This window comes from Pristis pectinata, chromosome 31 (assembly GCF_009764475.1).
Source record: "Pristis pectinata isolate sPriPec2 chromosome 31, sPriPec2.1.pri, whole genome shotgun sequence".
NCBI classification, from domain to species: Eukaryota; Metazoa; Chordata; class Chondrichthyes; order Rhinopristiformes; family Pristidae; genus Pristis; species Pristis pectinata.
Window position 1 is genome coordinate 12,613,167 of NC_067435.1, and position 22,965 is coordinate 12,636,131.

At 41.2% G+C, this 22,965-nt stretch overlaps 1 protein-coding gene across 1 annotated transcript in view; it reads left to right on the forward strand.

The window, feature by feature from the left end:
• tyk2 (tyrosine kinase 2) overlaps positions 1-22,965 on the forward strand; it is a 107,976-nt gene that overhangs the window by 35,255 nt on the left and 49,756 nt on the right. Inside the window, exons 2-6 of the mRNA XM_052042293.1 lie at positions 13,357-13,564; positions 14,124-14,247; positions 15,605-15,746; positions 20,882-21,045; positions 22,283-22,664. Of these exons, the coding sequence (XP_051898253.1) occupies positions 13,384-13,564; positions 14,124-14,247; positions 15,605-15,746; positions 20,882-21,045; positions 22,283-22,664 (993 nt within the window). The 5' untranslated portion in view covers positions 13,357-13,383. The remainder of the gene's footprint in view (positions 1-13,356; positions 13,565-14,123; positions 14,248-15,604; positions 15,747-20,881; positions 21,046-22,282; positions 22,665-22,965) is intronic.

Consider the following 22,965-nt stretch of genomic DNA (forward strand, 5'->3'; position numbering starts at 1 on the left):
AATAGATAGGCATAATATTTGGGCTGAAGCCAAACCCAGCAGGACATTAATTTCAGCATCTTGTGCAAAAGATAGAAAGGGGTGTGGGAGAGAAACTCACCTGTCAATATTTGATTATGAAATGATATGTGTTGGTTGGTTGTTTTTCTCCATGCCCAATCTTGTATAGAAACCAAAAGAAACAGCAATTGAAATCTTCCCATTATTTTTTTCAACAAATCTAGTATTTACTCTGAATGCTGAAATGAATAATCTAAAGTTTAAATCATTTTTTGACATCAGATGTTGCAGTTATTTCACAGCAACATCTGATGTCACAGCAAGGAAGTACTTCCGCAGGTTAGTAATGTGTTCAACAAAGGGAGATGTATCAGTCAGTTTGTTTGCAGCAAGCTCCTTTAAATAGCGAAGAGATAATAACAATGTAATTTCTCTGTGACATTGGTTGAAGGATAAATGTTTGCCACAGGACATGGAGGAGAACACCCTTTCTGTTCTTTGCAGTAGCGCAGTGAGCTCTTTGATGTCTCATCTATTTTCTCAGATGAACTTTAGTTTAACAAATCTTCTGAAAACTTGACTCGGTAATGCATTGAAATGCCGACTATTATTTGTGCACACATCTGTGGAGTGGTGACTTAACACTTCATGTAAGGGAACACAAATACACTCCCAGAAATATGATAGAACCAAGAGTCAAAGGAGAGATTACTTTCAGCTTTAAAACAAAAGGCTGGAGAAATTGATGGCACTTAAGTAGATAAGTTCCCAAGGGCCTGATAATCTAAGATCGGTTGCCATAGAAATGAGAAGCATTGGTTGTCATCTTCCACAATTCTGTTATGGAACAGTTGTTGCAGATTGGAGTGGTCAATGTAACAGCAATATTTCAAAAAGAAATGAGAGAGAAAACAGTGAGCTCCAGATTGTTTCACCTACCAACAGTTGTAAGGGAAATGTCAGTCTATGATAAAGGATATGATAACAAGGCACTTAGTAAATATCAACTAGATCAGAAGGTCAATGTGAGTTTATGAAAAGGAAGTCATGTTTTAAAAACCACTGGAGTTTTCTTGAGGTAGAATAAATAAGTGGATGTGGTGTATTTGGATTTTCAGAAGGCCTTTAAGTTCCTACATTACAGGTAAGTGTGCAAAATTAAAGCATGTGGGGTTGGAGATAATATACTGGAATGTATTGAAAATTGGTTGACAGACAGAAAACAACAGGAATGAATGGGACTTTATTGGGATGGCAGACGGTGACGAGTAGGGTACTGCTGTGCTCAAGGCCCCTTCTATTCTTAATATACATCAGTGATTTAAATGAGTAAACTGAAGGTAATATTTCTAACTTTGCTGACAGTAGGTGGGGTTGTGAGGAGACCACAAAGGCATCAAGTTGATTTGGACAAATTGAGTGAGTGGACAAATACATGATAGATCCACTATAACTGGATAAATGTTAAGTTATCCACTTTGGTAGGAAACCCAAAGGCAGAGTATTATTTAAATATAATAGGTTAGGAAAAGTTGATAAATAAGATCTTTATTGTCACACGTACATCAAAACACACAGTGAAATACATCTTTTTGCGTAGTTTTCTGGGGGCAGCCCGCAAGTGTCGCCACGCTTCTGGCGCCAACATAGCACGCCCACAACTTCCTAACCTGTACGTCTTTGGAATGTGGGAGGAAACCGGAGCACCCGGAGGAAACCCACGCAGACACGGGGAGAACGTACATACTCCTTACAGACAGTGGTCAGATTTGAACCCAGGTCGCTGGCGCTGTAAAGCGTTACGCTAACCGCTACACTACCGTGCCTGTGAACTAGATATACAGAGGGACTTGGGTGCCCTGGTACATCACTAAACATGCAGTCCCAGCAAGCAGTTCAGAAGGTAAGTGGTACGTTGGCCTGCATTGCAAGAGGTTTTGAGTATAGGATTGGTGCTGTCTTGCTACGATTATTAGACCTTGTTAGATGATAGCTGGAATATTGTGTGCAGATTTGCCTCATTATATACTGGCCATAGAGAGAGAGCGCTGCAGTGGTTCATCTGACTGATCTCTGGGATGGCAGGACTATCATATAAGGTGGAATTAGATCAACTAGGCCTATATTCACTGGAGTTTAGCGGATATCTCATTGAATCGTACAAAGTTCTGATAGGGCTAGATAGACTAGATGGGGGGGGGGGGGGGGGGTGAGGGGTGGGTGGATATATGTCCTGGCTGGCTAGAACCAGGGGTGACAGTCTCACAATATAAAGTAAGATGCTTCAGACTGGATGAGATTTCTTTGTTCAGTGGGTGGTAGTGGAGGCCAAGTCACTAAATATATTTAAGAGGGATGCAGATAGATTTCTAGTCACAAAAGGGATCAACTGGTTTGGGAAAGAAAGGGAACATGGCCTTGAGATGGAGGACCAGCCATGATAGTGTTGAATAGTGGAACAAGTTCAAAGGCCTGAATGGCCTAGTCCTATTTTCTCTGTTTATCTGAAATATTCATGCCTTGGCAAATGACACCATCTTGCCCAAGAGTTTGGAAATCTTTTACAAATCTGTTCAGGGAAGCAGTGAGATCAGGAAAGTTGTGCATCATTCTTACAATGTGACACATTGGCATAATTGAAGACATTTTGGTGTTTGGAAGGCAAACATTGAACAAAGTTAATGTTGCTTTAATATTAAAGCTGCATCTAGATCAAAAAGGTAAAATAAGGATGTGCTAAACCAAAAGATTACTTTGCTGCATAAATAGCAAAACAGTCATTTACATAACAAGTAGAGATCCATTTTGGTACACTTAGCTTTTTAAGACTGTAGAAAACAGAAGCAAGAGTAGACCCTATGACTCCTTGAACCCACTCTGTCAGTCTATAAAATAATGGCTGATCTTGTGAACCATGCCCACGTTCTCACTCATTTCCATCTTCTAATTCCCTCGATATCCAAAAAATCTCATAATCTCAGCTGAACATACTGTTGGCTGAACTTCTGCAGCTCTAGCAATCAACAGCCCCCTCAAAGATTTTTTCCTTATCATTTTACTCCTAGATTTTGTCCTCGATTCTCCAGCTGAACCAGCCCCTTGGCACTTGTTGCATCTACCTTGTCAATCATTCTCCGAATTTGCTATGTTTCAATGAGATCACTGCTCATTCTTCTAACAATGTGTTGATTATTCACTAGAAACAACACACAGTCATACATTAATTGCCACACAATATTACGAAACTTTTAAAACTGGGATGTACAGGTCAATTCACTGCATATCTGGCAGGTTGAAGATTTAAAAAGACTTGTGGAATTTTAATAATTGGTTTTCAACTCAAATACTGGCACACATTCACCTTTGTCTTAATGATTGACATCCGTGGTTTTAAAAAGGATTGCAAAAGGAGCTCCACACCCAGAGATTAATGGAAGTCGTGAACATTTATAGATGTTTAACTTGCACTATTCTTCAAGGAAATAATATTGAAGTCAAAGTCAGCAGATTAAATTGACCTGGTAGTTGATGAATTGTACCATATTTCAGTTGAGTTCAGACAATTATGGGCAACTGACAAAAATGCCCAAATCATTCAGTGTGGAAATAAAAAAAATGGAGAACAAGTTCATGAAGATAGTGGCAGGAATTTGCAGTAATCATACTGAACACTTTTCAGCTAAAGCATATTGCAATGCAGACATTAGTTAAAAGGTTGCACCTATAACAAATTAAAGATTTGAAAATTGTAGAATCCAGGACTGTCACAGAGCAAAGTGTTTTAAACTATTGCAATAAAACATACAAGTATGTACTTTTCTCTTGTTTCTGATCTTATTTATGTTTCTGATCGTATTTACTGAAATACTGTCAGATTTGCTGTGAACACTGTACGCAAGAGATTTCCCGTTCACAGGGATGCTGGTCCTCTAACACGTCAGGTAATTTCTGTATCACACTTATTAAAGAAAGCATGAGTAGCTATAAATACAGGAAACAGATCTGTAATTTGAGTTAATGACACTGAGAAAAATAACAGCTATCTGTAACCACTGAGCAAAGTTACAAATCACAATATTTTTGAACACGGTAATTCAGAGTTATGATCTGAACTAGAAAGATGTTACAGTACCCTTGATGAAAAGTGCTGTTTAAAGATACTTTCCAGAGATGTAGTCTGACTAAAATGGACATCAAAACAATGAGGGAAAGGATAGGCAGGATGTCTGAAAGCTTGGTAAAATTTTTATTTTAAAGATGATGATGAATAAGTTCTTGGAAGGAATTTTGCAACAGTTGAAGTTATTGTGGTGTTGGTGGTATAAAAGGAGCCCTAATAAAGTAGAGTCAGAAAACATAGATACAATCAGAGCCTGCGTGAAAGTAGGTAGAATTTACACCAAAATATACTTGGCCCTACTGGTCTGTGTTGATGTTGACGCTTGGTTTATCTCTCTCCTTCTCAGATTTATCTACATTTTCTTTTATTCCTTTGACCTTTATCCCTAAAATTTGTTTGTATTTTTCATGGGTTCCACGTGCATGAATTAGCAGATCCCGACAAGGATACAATGCCTCTGCACTCTTGGGTTAAAAAAATTCCAAATAGCATTGGTTTATGGCACTGGACGTGTTGCATGAACAAGACTTGGTAAGTTACAGGATATGGCAGTGGAGCCTTTGAAGCTTCACGCATTTCTGATCTAGATAATTTGCTTTTGCAAGCTCATTAGGGCACATCTCCAATTCAGGAGCATAGTAGTACACTCAACATTATGACGCACCATAACTTTACATCATATGAGCCTTGAGCACTGTCACAGGAGTGCTGCTGTGGGAGTATAAGATCATTCGAGTGCTGTACTTCAGTGCCTCAAAGATACACAGAAGAAACAAGCCAGCATTTCCCTGGCCTTCAAGAGCAAGAACTAGGAATTTACTGGCAACTTCCAACCTATGGAAAGGTGCACAGCAATTAGCTGCTTGAAGATCTCAGCTAGTATTGATTTAGGCTACTTGTTTTGAAGAGAGAAATATGATATAATGCCCTTAGAAGAGTTGTAATTAGGTGGGAGCTAAATGTTGCCAACCTTGCTGCAACTTGAGTTGATTATAGCCCCTCCCCAAATGATCAGCTGGATATGAAAACACAGCTGCATAAATTTGGATATGTTGGGTCAAGGTTGAGGGCAGTGCATCTGGAACTGGTAGTCGTCTTTCACATTTCCCAAGTACTTTTTTGTATTATTCTGACCAGTCCTAATTAGCAACTGGACAAAGTTAAAGGGATGCTTTTTACAAGGTCTGCAGGACTCCTTTCCAACCTACTAAGAGAACAGTTCATTGGGGGAACATTGACTATTGCTTCTGGAAATGGAAAGTGAACCAGGGCAGAGGATGTCATCTAAACAAGAGTATGCTTTATGATGACAATAGAAAAGGATGTAAGATTACAGAAAAGCTGATATTTTTCTCTGAATCTAAGAAAAGAACTTGGGAAGGATATTGGCAATCAGCACTTTTAGGATAACAATTAAAATAGTGTTCAATGGAGTGCAAGAAAAATATATTCCACTGAAAAGAAAGAACAAACAAAATACCCATGGATGAATAAAAACAATTAAGAGTGAAAAAAGGGGCATAGGTTAGTGCATAAAGAGCAGAGGACAGGATTAGGTAAGAAATAAAATGAAGGACAGCTAAATTATCATTATTTTGTAGACATAAAAATGTTGGGACTGGAACTAGTCTATTAAGAAATATCAAGGACAATATGACAGATAATAATGGGGAGATTGCATTAATATTAAATGTCTATTTTGCTTCAATATTTACCAGGGAGATAGAACATATCAGATAAAATTTCTTTATTAGTCACATGCACATCGACATTGGATGATGAAATTGGTGTGAGGGAAGCTACTCTGAATGAAACTCCCTTCTGCTCCAGATGAATTGCATTTGTGTATTTTAAAATAACCGTAGAAAGAAATAGGAGGAGCTGTGCAAATTTAATAATATTTAAGTAAAAGGTGCCATTCCAGAGTACTGGATATACCTCGTAATATCCATGTTCTGTCAATCTTTCTATCATCGCAAATCAGTCAGCTTAACATAGATGGGAGGACAAATAATGAAATCCCTGCTGAAAGAAAGAACATAATAACATTATGAAATTAAGAGTATAATGACAGCATGAATTTTATATTTTGGTAGGACGGTCAGTATTATATATCAGAGGCAAGTTCATGTGGGGCAGAAGAACAAAAGGATCTCTGAATATAAATAGATTAAAAACAGAAAGTTGTGCTGCAGTTAGGTAAAGATTCCTGGAGGAGGGCGCCCCGGCACGTGGCAAGAATCCCAGAGGAGATGTCCCCGGCTTGAGAAGAACACCAGCATGAGGAGGTCAAAAGTCTGAGCCTTGGGTCAATTTGCAGAGAGATGCATTTAAAAGGTTCTGTTGAATTTGTATTGAACCTTGGTTAGATGACATTTGTACAGTGAACAGTTCTTGGCACTATATTAGCTGAATATCAAGGACAAAGAGTGTGTAGAGAAGATTCTTAATGTTTTTCTATACATAAGGATGAACTGAGTGGGTCTCTTGTGTAAAGAGGTCTGATGGGTCTTAACATAGGTCTTTAAAGTGAAGGGTTTTGAAGAGTGGATACAGAGAGGTTTCCACTCATGATGAAAAGCAGAATCAAGGGCCACCAAGGAAAAAGTCACCAAGAACTTGGTTAGGGAATTCAGAACAGACTCCTTCACTCAGTAGTGAAAATATGGAAGTTGATCTCACAGCGAGTGGTTGGAGCAAATTGTATAGATCAAGGGAAGTCTAGACAAGCATGCGCAGGAAAGCGGAACAGACGATTGTATAGAACTAGATGGGTAAGGTGTGAAGGTTGGGTGGAGCATGGAGTGGTTGGGTCAAATGACCTGTTCCTGTCCTGTACACCCTTTGTAATCCTATGTAGTGACTGAGGTGTGCAACAGGAGGTAATAGCTCACATACATAGTCCATATAGAATCAAAGAGTCATAGAGTTACACAGCACAGAAACAGGCCCTTCAGCCCAACTCATCCATACTGACATGGATGACCATCTGATCTAGTTGTCTGTGCCTGTATTTGGACAATATCCCTCTAAACATTTTCTATCCATGTATCTTTCCAAATCTCTCCTAAACATTGTAACTGTAACTCTACAGCTTAATCTGACAGGTCATTCCATATACCCACCATCCACTGTGTGAAACCATTGCCCCTTGGGTCCCATTTAAATCTTTCCCCTCTCACCTTAAATCTATGCCCTCTAGTTTCTAGACTCGTACCCTGGAAAATAAAATGTGACTGTCCACCTTACCTACACTGCTCATGATTTTATATACCTCTGTAAGGTCACCCTTCAGCCTCTTAAGCTCCAGGGGAAAATGTCCCAGTCTCTCCTTATAACTCAAGCCCTCCAGTCATGGTAACCTCCTTGTGAATCTTTTCTGCATCCTTTCCCACTTAATGCTATCCTTCCTATAGCTGGGTGACCAGAACTGCACATAATACCCCAAGTGTGGTCTCACCAATGACTTGTACAATTGAAACATGATATCCCAACTCCTGTACTCGGTGCCCTGATGGATGAAGGCAAGTGTGCCAAATGCCGCCTTCACCACCCTGTCCACCTGTGTTGCAACTATGTGCCTGTACCCCTAGGTCTCTTAATTCTACAGCACTTTCCATTGTCCTGTCATTTACTGTGCAAGTTCTACCCTGGTTTAACTTACCAAAATGCAACACCTCACACTTGACAGAGTTAAATTCCATCTGCCATTCCTTGGCCCAGTTCATCTAGATCCTGTTGTGATTTTAGTTAACCTCTAGATCCTGTTGTGATATTAAATAACATGAGGAAATTGACCTTTCTTGACTGCAAAAGCTTCTGTTGCTTTGGTTTTGCATTTAATGAAACAGAATCCTTTTTGAGGTACTCCGCAAGTTTTACTTCTGTGCAGTCGCTGCTGGGAATGTGACCTTTGCCTACAATGATATGAAGTGTACCACAGTACTTGGGTGTTAAAAGAAGCACGATTTTCATTGTCCACATGGAGTTCTAACTAACAAATAAGACCCTCTTCCTTGACCTTGCTTTAATATTCCAGATTGAATTCTAAAACCAGTTTGCATCTTTTCTGGATGTAAATTAGATTTATTTGAAGAGATTTCCTTGGTGTATGAACAAATGGTTAGTGGTAACTGAGCCGGGCTAGTGTGGGGTTGTGCTGAGGTTGGGCTGGGCTGACTTGGCACCAACTAATGTGCTTCGGCAGGTTTCCAGGTCCCTGCCAGGGTTTGGTATAAGAATTCAGCCAGTGCTTCTGTTGCCTGGTTGGCGATTTGAGCTTGTATGTGATGTTCTGGAGGAACAGAGTTGGGCTCAGGTTCAGACAGCATTCTGATGGGAAAAGGGAGAATGATTTAAAAGTTTGGGAGTTGGGGGGGGGGGGTGAGGTTTGTGAGGGAAAGCAAGCTTGATTGGGCATGTACTGAACTGAAGATTGTGAGGAGCTGATTTGCTGAGTGTGCAGATACATCTCAATTGTTGTGTGTTTGTGACTGGCAGTTCCAAACTTCTCTCCAAAATTGGGAATCTGTGATCCATGGAACTCAACATTTCTAATGGTAATAAAGATGATCATTCACTCAGAGCTTTCCAGGGAGAATTGGATAGGGATGAGGGAAAATGTTTTCAAGCCCATGAGGAATAGCAGAGCAATGAGGATGAGTGGATTGCTCTGCTGAATGCTGGTGTAAACTTTACACACTAAATGACCTACTTCTGTGCTGTAGTAATCTTATGATTTTTAAATTAATATTCTTTGTGAAAATGTTAAACATCTTGTGCTTTTTTTTAAAAAAAAAGTCTGCTCCTTGCTTTCATTTCCCTCCATCTCATTCTGTAATCTCCCTCAGGCCTACAGTCTTCTGGTAAATGTACACCTCAAACTTTGGCAACTACCACTTGCCTTATATGAATAATTCTGTTGGTGGTAGTTGTGTTATGAGGCCAAAGCTCTGGAATTCTGTGCCTGAGCCTCTCCATTTACACCTGTGTTACTTGACCAACTTTTTGGTAGTCTGGTATATCTCCTGATGTTGCCCAATGTCAGATTATGTTTGATAATGCTCCTCAAAGGTGCTTATTGTTTGACTCACTTTATAAGTGCAAAGTTTGGAAGTGTTCTTGTTCTCCCACTACTGCTAAAGGGCTGAGCTGTATTATTAAGTGGCATGTGGTATAATGAAGAACATCTGGGCTCTTTATTGTTCTGGCTGATGGATTCTTTACATCTGGACCCAAAAGTAATTTTTGACATCATACTGATGGCAAACCAGTCAATGTGTCAGTAAATTCTAGACATCGACACCTGTACACTGTAGTGTAGAAGTGTGGAGGGTGCTGGATGTTGGATACAAATGCACCTGATCCTCGGTCCACCTCTGGACTCCCAGTTGAATGGGGTTGTTCCCCTTGACTGAATTTTATTTTTACTCAGTAATCGTTTTTTAGTTAATTAACCAAAGTGAATATGATTTTGTGACAGCAGTTTAATTATTTAAATGTTTTTTCAACTCTTTAAATGTTTTGATCATCAGACATTTTAGGAGCAATAGAGAAGGCCCCTGACAGCATAAGAGAGGGGCTTTGGTTACTGCCGCCTGTGGCCCAGTTGTTACCCATGGACCACACCAGTTTGGAGGGCTGCATGGCCACAAAAGTGTTACCTTAGGGTTAGCATGGGGGAAGAGGATGGGGTGAACACAATCCAACCCAATGACTTGCTACCTCCTTACGCCAAATTTTATGTCTGAATATGGGTCTGTTCCTGCCAACCTACTATATCTAATAATCATCTTTCAAAATTTCAAGGACTTTTTAGTGCCACGAATACTAATTGTACCATCAGTTATTGGACATTTTGGCAGCTTTGGCACTTTAATTGATGCAGGTGGTTGTTTCAGATTCAGTTTTGTGAGGCCCATCTGTGAGTGAGAGTTTGCGGATCTTGTGGAACAAGGTTGGGAACTCTAGATTCTGAAAACAAAAAATGTGGAAAAGACAGATTTGAGATCGAGAAAACTCTGGTCTCAGGGCAGCAGTTTGTATGTCCCCCTATTGTAGATGCACTCTGACCAAAAGCACACGAAGGTGGCCCCACAGATGCATAGTCTTGCCCCTTTCAAAGTCTCTTTCTCCCTCCTTCATTCTGATGTACCCCTCTTCAATCCTCACTGCTCTTTCCCTGCCCCTCTCCTGGTTCTCCCACTTGCCCACTTCCCTCTCCTGCCCCACATTCTGCTGTGCTACCCAGCCAGCTGCTCGCACTCTCGATGAGTGAAGTTGCTCCGTTATCATCAGTGTCACACACCTCACATCATAGCAGCCGTGCCATCTGTGTCGCAGGAAGGACACCCACAAACTTCCTTGCAAATTTCCTCCCTGCTATCAGTAAATCATGGCTACCTGGTTAATTGAGATTCAGGTGTTGATACAGAGTGTCCTTCAATTCAGAACTATGGTAATGATTGACAGAGGCTTGTGTGCTCCCAGAATTAATCCTATCAATTTCAGTTTCAAATATTGTTTTGCTTTTGATGTGACTGATGTCAAAAATTAACATTTTCAAAAGTTGAGTCAATCTCAGAAATTAGATTTGTGTACAAAAAAAAATCTCATGCTGCTAATGGATACATTCACGCAGAGTTTGTAAGAGGTGAATTGAGTTTTAGGGACTCTGGTAGATTAGTGCAACACATAACCATCTTTTTGCTTCACTACGCTTCATTGCTGTTTGCTATTGTGTGTGTTGATTTATCCCATCCACCTGACCTTGTCAACTGTTTTTAAAAAGTTAACCTTTACTGGATGTAACCAGAAAAGCAGATCAAATATGATTTTATAGCATTGTTGTCTTTGGAAAGCATCCAAGATGTTATGCACTGTTAAAATAATACAGGCCAAATTTTTTTTTAGAAAGTGTGAGATTTTTTTTGAGGAGCAGATTATGAATAGGGATTTCCAAGGAGTGGGGATCAAGCTGGACTGAAGCGAGGGGGCATTGCCACAAGATTCTGTAATCGGGAGATGGTGGTGGTTGGCTTGAGGGATCTTTGAGGTAATTGGTAAACCCTGAAGGATGCCAGCAAGTAGAAACGGTGCAATCATCTGTTTGGAAAAATATAACAAGAGTAAAATTCCTTGTTTGCATTTGGGAATTTTGAACTAGACATGAACTTGTTGTGGACTAGAGACTGAATCTATTGAAGGTGCCTGAACATACAATTTTGCTACCATAGCGCGGTCACTTTCTTGATTTCTGCTCGCCGCAATTGTACCATCATTAGTTGATTCCAATTGCTGTTTATTTTTAATCCAGTTTTATTACAGTTCAGAAAGCAAAACTTGTTTATATAGATATGATTGCTTTGTATTTCCACTCCCACACCCTTTCACAGACTGGCTGAGCACATTGAGCTTCTTTAAGGTGGATAACGTGAAGAAACACCACATCTATTTACATGTACAAGCACAGCTTTACAAAGCTAAATCAACATAGGTGGCACCTCCAGCAACCAGAAAAGCAAGACTTGCACCATAAGAGGCTCATCTGAGGCATGCTGCAACCCAACCACATGGCAATCATTGCTGTGGTGTGATTGGGCTTGCATGATTTGAGTTACCCAGTTAGACGATACACTGAATTTTTCTGTGTAAATTATCCATGCTCATGAGGGCTATTTGCTGTGGTTCCAAGACCACTGACTCCATTGCCATTGAATAAACAGATTTTTGCTCTTTCTCCATTTTATTGGCTCACACTGCAGTGTCAGTAAGCATGTGTTTATATAAAATATTGCAAAATTTTAGGACATCCCAAAGCTCTTCATGCCCAGTAATAATTCCAAACAGCAGTCATTGTTGTAAAGTAGATAATACAGTATCCAATTTATGTGCAGGAAACTCCCATAGATAGTTGAATGTGTAAAAGATAACTGGGAATGCAAGGGTTAACAACTAGAAATGTAGGGGTTAATGGTGTGCAGCTATTCTTCCCATGGTGTGATAATGCCTCAGCCATGGGGTGACTATAGTTATGGCTGTAAAAATGTCCAGGTGCGGGTGAGAAAGAAAGAAGTTTTTTAGACTAGCTTGTTTTGCTAAAAGCTTGCTGTACGCAACTGCCTTAGTAAGTGCAACTTCCCACGAAGGTTTCCCATGAAGTGGGTTTTTAGAGTAGGGACACTGACCACAGATCTCCGAGTGGGATCAGTACAGAGCTCGGGTTACACTGTTTACTCTTTCTCTGTATCCCCCACTCCCGCTAGCGTTAAACTAATAAAGCATTAATTGTCTGTTCTTTGGTTCTGCTGTTGTCTGATTTGTTACAGTGCGGGTCGACTTTCACAGGATGTTAGTGGCCAGGTAATTGGTTTAGTGGTGTTTGAGGAACAAGTATTGTATCAGAACACATGGGAAGACGTGTCTGCTTCAGGTTGTATCTTTGGATCTTCTGCATGATTTTAAAAGGGAAAATGGACACTCAGTTTAATGTCCAATGGCATCTTTGACTGCACCATTGAGTTAGTGCTGGATTGTCAAGTTGAATTACAGGGCTTTTGTCTATGGAGTGCATTTTGGTGGCTTGGTAGTTTTACTCTACATTGGTGTAATGAATATGTGATGGTTTCACATCTGGAAATGCATCATTCCAGAGTGGTTGAATCATTATTGAATATCAGCGCATTCATTTGGACAAATCCCAGTCTGTGTGTGTTGCAACAATTATAAAGAAAGATCTTACGTTTATGAAATATCCTTTTTTTAATTGCCAGTGATTAAAATGTAAATAAAGTGTTCAATTCACAGATGAATATGTAATCTATGAAGGGCATAGGCTATATATCACATGGAGCCAAAACCACATTATCAACAACAGCCAGCTTTATTTGATTAGATGACTGTGGCAGTGGAATCCATGCAGCCCTGTGGATACATTCATCAAGATGGCTCTTGAGCTCTTCAAGTAGTTTTCATGTCTTATAAGTTCCCTGAATGGGGAACTCCCTTGGTGCTGCCCTTAAGACATTCAGCGGCTTGTTTGGCACTACCCCTCCTGACGATGTAGATGCAAGGGTTATTACAATGGAATATCAATCTGCTCCATTTGCCCAAGTTCCTGGGTAAGGTTGAACCAAGGCAACATTGTTACTCACTGAACCGAGCCAAGCACTTAAAAATAATATCAATTCATTTCTAACTGTGATACATGTATGTTTGTTTTTCTCTCTCTACCATAGACTGGATGTTGATGTCGAGCAGAGAACATGGCGCTGTGCCCCTGCACCATAACACACACGGAATCTGAACTTGATGGATGCCATTCTTCAGCAGGGCCAGGTCTGAGAGTGCACCTGTACTGGTCGAATGAAGGCACGCAAGATCTGGTGTTCACTGATGGGGAAATGGTTGCGGAGGATGTGTGCATTGTTGCAGCGCAGAAATGCTGTAAGAAAGTCTTTGCTTTGTTCTTGATGTTGCTGACATATCAATTAATCTCATTTTCATTTTGAGAGTTATTTTCCCCAGAGGCATGGAATGCATTCTTGTGTGCTATGGAGCAGGGAGATTGGAGATGTGAACTATGGTTCCTTGCTGGCTAATTTTGGTTGAAGGTGGAGAAAAGGATGCTGGCTTTAGTGTGGGATGGCTTGGGTCATGGATTCTTGATCCCCAGGTGCATGTAGGGAGGGTGCTGCTGGTGTTGAATCAGCTGAGACCATGGAGTGATGCAGCAGGGAGCCCCAGTCAGCACTTTGCAGCTTAACTATCTGGCATTAAACTACTCTCTGGAGTGTAGTTTGTAGTTCCTTCTGAAAAGAAGGGGGAAGATCACAGCCCACCTCCTTGTTCCATCATGAACTGGCCACCTGCGCACAGATCCTTGGAAGCTGCCACACATGGCACACAGTGTTAAACTTCCATTGCTAGCTGTGTTAACTCAACCTAAAGACTTGAAGAATTGAAGGCATGGTCAAATATTATGGTGTATTTTTTTTCTTTCAAGCAATTTCCCCACTGTGCCACAGTTTATATGCACTACATGACCTAAAAGAAAATCTTTGGTACCCCCCAAATCACATCTTCAAGATCAACAAGGACCTATGTCTGACCCTACATTATCGCATGAGGTACGTGGATTGTGTTTAGATTATTCACTACTCTCTTAAAAACTAGTAAAGAAAGTAATTATATAACCTTTACAATTGATACTTGCCAAATGGATGTTCTGGTAGAAATACAATTAGGGCTTGTTGAATGTGAATGCAACCTTGTTCGATGCAGTTGAGTTCAATATAACTGCTTCCTGTTTGCATGTCTCTTGCTCCTGTGGGCCTACTGGTGTTTCATGATGCAGTGTTTTCGAAACCTTCACCATTTTGATACAAATTTGTTTTTTTTTCTTATTAATGCTGCCTCCAAGCCTATATACTAGTTACTAGTTAACTACTTAACAGACTTTTTTACTGCACCGCACCCCCCCCCCCCCCCACCCACCTCCCCAACCACTTCCCTTGCCACTCCACTGCATTGTTTCTACTAAGCTCTCAGCCCCTCTTCCCTGGCTCTCTGGAATTACCTTCCTGAAGTTAACTTGCTTTGAAGAGACTCCTGCAACCTAACCACAGCTTCACTCACTTCTGCTGCCTCGTGTTCCTTCTTTATATCTCTTCTAAGCAAGCGTGGGATGTTTCTCTGTGACAATGGCAATATCAGACTGTAAATTGTAATCCAGGGATGTGCAGCATTTAGCCTGCCTTTCCTACCATTGCTCAGTGCAGGTAGTTCTGTTATAACACGTGTTTCCATAATGCAGGTTGGATGTAAAGCAATTGATGCATTAGGGAACACTATTTGCATAACGTGAACTGCAATGGTTATAACACGATCAGGAAAACATGTTTAAATCTGTGCTTTGGAGGCAACTAATACCTGTCCTGCTGTAACACGACTTTTTATAATGTAAGGTTTCTTAGGAATTATCACGTTCTAGGACTACCAGTAATGCTTACTGGTATTTGGATGTCTGTGTGCCAGTTGCTAGATTTTGACAAAGTAGAAGAGCTGGGAGATGGGGGACTTGAATGCTGCAACTAGCCCAGGGCTCCAGTGCTGTGGTTGAGGTACTGGATAGCCTCTGGTGCCTGTGGAATTGTACCAAAGCATGACATACTAATTTCCAGAGGAAAGGCAGAGCTTTGGAATGAAGAAGGAGTGGGAAGTTGTGCTGCAGAGAGGCAGAAAATCTTTCAGTGTTTTGGCTTGAGACACTTAATCAGAGCCCAAAAATTACCTTGTCGTTTCCTGGCTGATCCTTTGTTTTTGAAATATCTTTTAATTCTTGGTGATTACTGCTTTGTTAATTGTTTCAAATTTGCCTTGCCCATTGGTAAACCCCATTGCAGGGAGCCATAACAATAAGATAGGCATTCAGTGTATGAGCATTCTGGGCTGGCATCATCTGAATAAAATGTCTTCTGTCTGCAGGTTTTATTTTAAGAATTGGCATTGCCTGAGTGAAAAGGAATCTTGGGTACAACGATGGACTCCAAAGAGGGGTGATCCCGAAAAACTCGACCAAGGCAGCCCTCTGTTTGATCACATGTCACTCAATTACATCTTTGCACAGGTGAAATGAGCTCTTGTAATGCTTTTTTTTTCCACATCTAATTTCTGCATTGGTCAGTAGTGGGCTTGGTGCCAGTGGAGAGGCAAATGAGACAGCTATTTGGTCTGTTGAGTCTATATTGGTTCTTTGTAGAGCTATCCATTCCCATGGAGTGTTTGCTCATACCACTGCATGTGACTTACTTTCAGATTTTTATAAAATTCTCTTGTAGAGGCTGGAATTTTGAATTTGCATTCACCATACTTCCAGATCATAATTACTTGTTACATAAAAGTCCTTCCAGTCACTTTAAATCTGATTCCTTAGTCAGTGGGAATAGATTCCCTCTCTCAACTTGGCCATGTAATCCTGTTTATAAATAAAAAATGTTCCTTGACCTTCTACGGTTCCAAGGAGAATAACTCCAGCCTTTCCACCCTGTTCTCCTTGCTAGAGCTGTTATAGTAAGTTTTCTTTCAGAATTGGATGCAATGTTCTGAGCTGTATATAGCCCAGATCCTATGTGCGTTTTTAACCCCTACCTTAATCTGCTTTGCCATTTGAAAATATTTATGCACATATATACCTTAGTTTCTGTGCTCCTGTCCCACTTTAGAATTGGCTAACAGTTCTTCAGTGAACTACCTCTTCATGAGTTCATTACATCCATGACTGGACACTGCAGCACAGAAGAGCCGAATGCTCTGGAGGTCCGATTCCAGTACGTGACCTCTCACTCCACCCTTGGACTTGGCAGAGTCCTGGGTGGTTCTGGATCACTTTGTGTCTGACCCCTCAACTTTATCTAGCATGGCCCCATGTTTTCCCCATCGCAAAGGGAAATGAAGGTTCAGGTTATTTAATGTCACCTAATGTTTATATTGACTTCCAGTAGGTTGTATCTTAATTATTTTTAAATGGGATGGATGTTTAAAATAAAAACTGTAGTTCAATTGTTTCTAAATGTTTGAGTTTTTTGAGACATTTAGACTCTTCTCAAGGCATTAGATAGCATGAGGGTGGGGCCCTGGATTCTGTTGCCTGAGGCCTATTTGCCCCTTGAGGAGGAAATATAGCACGATGTGGCCATAAAGTGCAGCAGTGTGATTAGCATGGCAGGTGCATACTCTGGTATGACTTGAGTCATAGTCTCTCCTCATTTCCTCCTGACCTCAGTGTATCTTGTTTCTTGGTTCTATGCCTGTCATTATCACTGTTACCCTGCTCCGCTTTTTTTAAAAGTAATTTTAGGATCTGAATGGCACTGGCGAGGCCAGAATTTATTGGTTATTTCTCTTTGCTCTCGGGAAGGTGCCAGTGAGCTGCTGCTTTGATCTGCTGCAGTCCTTCTGGTGAGGGTACTTCCACACTGTCATTGGGAAGGCAATTTGAGGATGTAGACCCAGCAACGGTGAAGGAACATTCATATGGTGGCTAACTTAGTGAACCTGCAGGTGGTGATATCCCCATGCATCTGGTGCCTTTGTCCTTCTTGGTGGTCGAGGTTATGGGTTTGGGACGTGATGTTGGAGTGGCTAAGGTGAGAAATTGCAGTGAATTTTGTTGATGGTACACACTGCAGGCACTGACTGCCAGTGGTGGAAGGAGTTCCAGTCAAGCAGGTTGCTTTGTCCTGCATGGTGTTGAACTTCTTTGGAGTTGTTGATCTTGGGGGGGATGTGGAGTCTTTTGCCATAGGATACCTAGTTTCTGACCTGTTGTTGTAGCCATGGTGTTCTTGTGGCTGGTCCAGTTGAGTGTCTGGTCTCTGGTGATGGTAATGTTATTGAATGCCAAGTGGAGCCAGTGAGACACACTCTCTATTTGAAGATGGTCATTGCCTGGTGCTCTTGTGGCACAAGTGTTTCTTGTCAATTATCAGTCCATAACCTGAATGTTGTTTAGATTTTGCTGCATGCAGGCTTGGGTTGCTTCAGTTCCAAATGGAATTGAACATATTGCAATTATGAGTGAACGCGCCACTTCTGACCTCATGATGGAAGGAAGATTATTGATGAAGCAGCTGAAGATGGTTGGCCTAGGACACTGTCCTGAGGAACTCCTGTAGCGATGATGTGGGGTTGGAATAATTGACTTCCAACAACCACAGCCATCTCAGTTCATGCAAGGTATGGCTCTAACCGTTGGAGTTTTTTCCCCTTGATACCCATTCAGTTTTCGTAGGACTACTTGATGCTGCACATGGTGAAATGCTGCCTTGATGCCAAGAGCAGTCACTCATACTTCATCTCTGGAATGAAGTTTTTTGGTTCATGTTTGCACCAAGGGTGTGAAGAGGTCTGGAACTATAGTCCTGGCAAAATCCAAGCTAGATGATGATAAGATTACTGGAGAATAAATATCACTTGGAGCTGTTGTCGACAATGCACTCATCACTTCGCTGATTGATTGGGTGGTAATTAGCTGGATTAGATTTGTCCTGCTTTTTCTGAACAGGACATACCTGGACAGTTATCCATATTGTCAGGTAGATGATTGTGAAGTAATTAAACATAGATCATAGAACAATACAGCACAGAACAGGCCTTTCGGCCCACAATGTTGTGCCGACATAGCTATTCCCTCCTACCTACAGGATGCCCATATCCCTCTATTTTCCTCTCATTCATGTGCCCATCCAAGCCCCTCTTAAAAGCACCCAATGAATTTGTCTCCACCACCCTATCAGGTAACGCATTCCAAGCATCCACCACTCTCTCGGTAAAAAACATACCCCTTATGCCTGTTCTGAACCTACCCCCTCTCACCTTAAATGCATTCCCTCTGGTATTGGATTGCTTAATAATGGGGGAAAAAGATACTGCTTGTTCACCCTATCTATGCCCCTCATAATTTTATACACTTCCAACAGATCACCCCTCATCCTCTGCTGCTCCAGAGAAAAGAGCCCAAGTTTGTCCAGCCTCTCCTGATAGCACATGCCCTCTAATCCAGTAAACCTCCTCTGCACCCTCTCTAAAGCCTCGACATCCTTTCTATAGTGAGGTGACCAGAATTGCACACAATACTCTAAATGCGGCCTAACCAGAGTTCTATAGAGATGCATCATAACTTCTTGACTCCTATACTCAATATCCCGATTAATAAATGCAAGCATTCCATAAGCCTTCTTAACCACCCTGTCTACCTGTGTAGCCACTTTCAGTGAGTCATGGACTTGCACCCCACAGTCTCTCTGCTCTTCAACACTGTTAAGTGTCTTGCCCTTAAGAGTGTACTGTCTCTTGACATTAGTCCTACCAAAGTGCAATACCTCACATTTATCCGGGTTAAACTCCATCTGCCATTTCTCTGCACACATCTGCAACTGATCTATATCATGCTGTATCCGTCGCATTGTATTGGAACAGCTTGGCAATAGGTCCAGCAGAACTATCTTTGCGTAAAGAGTGCTGCTGTACCCAGTGCTCTCAGCCACTTCTAGATATCATGTGGAGTGAATCAAGTTGGCTGGAGACTGCCTTCTGTGATGATGGGGATCTCAGGAGGAAGCTGAGATGCATCATCCACCCGGCACTTCTGGTAAAGTTGTTTAGGAATACTTCAGCCTTTCTTCATCTCTCAGATAAAAAAAGAAAAATGCTGGAAACACTTAACAAGTCAGGCAGGATGCAGCCTACCTGCTGAGCATTCCCAGCATTTTACGTTTTTATGAGATTTCCAGCATCTGTAGTTTTTTTTAATCTTTGCTATCGATGGCCCCACCATAATTGAGGATGGGAATGGTCTCGGAGTTTCCTTCTACTGTTAACTATTTAATTATTGTCCGCCATTCATGAGCAGATGTGGAAATGTTCATGGCGTCCTCCTGTCTCCACACTTCCGCCTTCGTGCTGTTGTGCTCCCTGCACAAAGCTTGACAGCTTCTGTTCCAAGGCACTTCTTGTTCTGCAGGATTTTCCAGACTGCTGTCTTCTATTTTTAATTGAAGTTTTTAATAAAAAATGTGAAGATAAAGGCTCTAAGCCTGAAGCAGTTAAATTGGTCAAAACATATCCACCCTGAAAGCTGTGGATTCCTGAATGCTAAAGAGTACTGTTTATTTGCGTACAGGTTGTTGCCTGTAACTCAGCACAAATGAGTTGATATCACCTTTTTAAAAAAAGGAAAAACCTCTTATTTATGCAAACAAAAAACTAATGCACATTTAGCTCTTGCCTTCAGAAAGCCAGTCTTATTTGGCACTTAGTTCCACTGGCAGCCTTTCAGTGTCTCAACTAAGTGGTTGTCACAAGTACAAGAGTAGTCTTGTTAACCCTTTTGAGTATTAATGTGGCTGCTCCAGTTGTGTTAATAAAAGTACCCTAAGAGTAGTGCTTTTAATGCTCTGACTCTGTTCTACCATTTTGTGAATTATAGATTTGCCCATCCATTTAATCTGGAATGCTTATTCTATATCCATATTGATTAAAATCTTCAATTCCCAAGATGGCATTGATTTCTCTTTCACATTATTGACAGATTCTCCATCTACAACCTTCTGGACTTTTTGTTCACTGCCCTTTATGTGAATACTGTCATAACATATGCAGTGTGCAAACACGTGTGACACTTGACTGTGAGTTTCTTTGGAATATTTGACACCGTGAAGCATCAGAGCCAAACCTGCTGCTGTTCTCACTGAGTGCTCATATACAGGAATTTCAAGTCAGGAGGGTCATTGAAAGCATTGAGCTGAGGAACCCTGGTAACTTTTCATTATTATCCCTAGTTCAGTGTGGTAAAAGTACGAGAAACTCTTGTCTTTGACCGTTCCTCCTCTAAACCTGTCCACATCTATTTGGTGGCTATAAGACGTCCATTCACTTTAAGTTATGCTTTTGTTGGATTGGAAAAAAATATTCTTGTTGAACTTCAAGGAGATGTACTGGATTTTTGACCAAAGTTGTCCCTCAACTAAATATCACCAAAACAGTTTAATTGGTCATTTATCCACATGCTGTGTGTTGAATCTTGCTGTATGCTAACTATGTTTAAGAAACACTATGATATATCAGTCACTCACAGGTGAACCTCTTTGGCTGTCTGTGAGAGTGACCATTTAATGTGCATTTCATCATCGACAGTTTCTCTCTGAGTTTTATCTGCTGTTCCTTCCAGTGGTGTCTGACAGTAATGCTTCCATGTGCTTTCAGGGTAAATATGATTTCATAAACGGCATTGCTCCACTCCGGGAACCGCAGAAAGAGCAGGATGTACATGTCTTCCAAAATGAGAGTCTGGGAATGGCTGTTCTTCACCTTTCGTACATCGCAGTCCAGAGTGGGCGCTCGCTTGGGGACGTGTCTAAAGAAGTGAGGTGTGTGAGCAGGCATGCAAAAATGTGTCCAAAACACTGCTCATTGCTGCAGTGACAAAATGCATTCACATAAATGTGCACGGACAACAGTGGAATGTAATATCTGGATCTTATTAATGAGATTGATGTCAGTAAAGGACGTAAGGGTAGTGGATGAACTGGATGAGTATTCACTGTTAGGGACGCAGTCCTGTGTATGGAAGAAGAAGAGGGAAGGGAGCAACAAGAGCACATATTATCAACTGAAGATTTCAAGTGAGCAGTGAAAGCTTGTCATGCAGAATGTGATGTAGCAGGAAGAGGATGAAGAGAGAGAGATTAGAAAAACAAAGTTCGAATCAGATAGAGTATTCTGAAAAGTGAATAAATGGCCCAGTGTGGCTGTCCATGGAGAACAACAAGGAAAATTCATACTTTTGATCCCAGGGATCTGAGTGAAGATTGATAAGACTTGGGCTACACTCTCTGGAATTTAGAAGAACGAGAAATGGCGTTATTAAAGCGTATATGATTTTGAAGGGGCTTGACAGCCTTGTTCTGTGAGGATATATACATTGGTAGAGGTGTCTGAGGATGAGGACCTTCAGAGACCTTTGAGGCAGAGATAAGAAGGACTTCCTTCTCTTGAGAGCTGTGAGGCTGCACTTTTTGTTTGGAACCATGATGCTGACTCTAAGAATATTGAAGACTCAGATGAATTGATTTTTGGTGCTTCAGGAGGCTATGGGGATTAGGCAGGAGAAAAGTGCTGAGGTCAAAAATCAGATCAGCAATGATTTTAAGTGGCAGGGCAGACTTGAGGCAATGTTAGGTCAAACTCACAGCTGCATCCGTGGCCTGACTTAATGTTAACTCTTCCCACAGATTGGGCCTGACCTGCTGAGTGTTTACAGCATTTTCTTTTTTTTAATTTAGATTTTAGATTTCCAGGATCTACAGTTTTTTTTGATTTTCAAGGGGCTGAATTGCCTATTCCTATTCCATTTTTTTTTTGCCATCTGTCTGATTCTATTTCCATTCCCTGCCTTGGCAGAGATGGGAAATAAAATTGAAAAGACCTAAGCTGCACTGAAGCTTCAGGAAAAACGGGTTGAAGGTGGGAGTCCCAGCAATGGTACTGGTGGAACCTCTAAGTCAAATCACCAGGGAACTGGGTTCACCCACTTGTTCTGTCATGATGTTGAAGCTTTTTATGAGATGATGTTATTGATCAACTTCCTCTGTGCTTTTCTGTCAGTTTTAAGGAGTGCATCCCAAAGGCGTTCCGTACAAAAATTGAGAAGAGCAATCCCCTGACGAGGGTCCGTCTAAAACGTGGTTTTCGAAAATTTGTGAGGGGCTTCCAGCTGCCTGTCGCTGGTCCTGGGAAGATGATCCAGCACGATATTGTATTCAAATATATCTCCACCTTGGAGAACCTATGCAACAACTTTGGAGGCGAGTTCTTCCAGGCTCTGTACTTGGAGGTACTGCCAGAAAGCAGCAGGACTCCTTACATAAATGGCCGGTATTATGTGAGGACCACAGAGGACCTTATCTGCCCTGCACAGGTTACCCAGGAATATGAAGTGCTGGTGACAGGGACAGAGGGCATACAGTGGAGAACATTGAAGAAGGAGGTGAGCGCTAAGCTTTAGGGTGGTGCAGGATTGCAGAGTTGCACATTAATGTGGAATTGTGCTTAAACTACAGATCGCCAGATTACAGATTGCTAATTTTCTTCCTTGCATCTTTGACAATTTTTCTTATTTTCAAAGACACCATAAGCAGTTTTGGTCCCTGCACAAACCATCCAACAAGAGCTTTCAGCTGAATATGGGAACTCTGCCTGTTGTTCTTTCTCAGTGGGCTTGTGGCTTATTAACCCTTGATTACTGTGGCGCCACCTGAAAACATTAGAGTCTTGGGAATCCCCTGAAA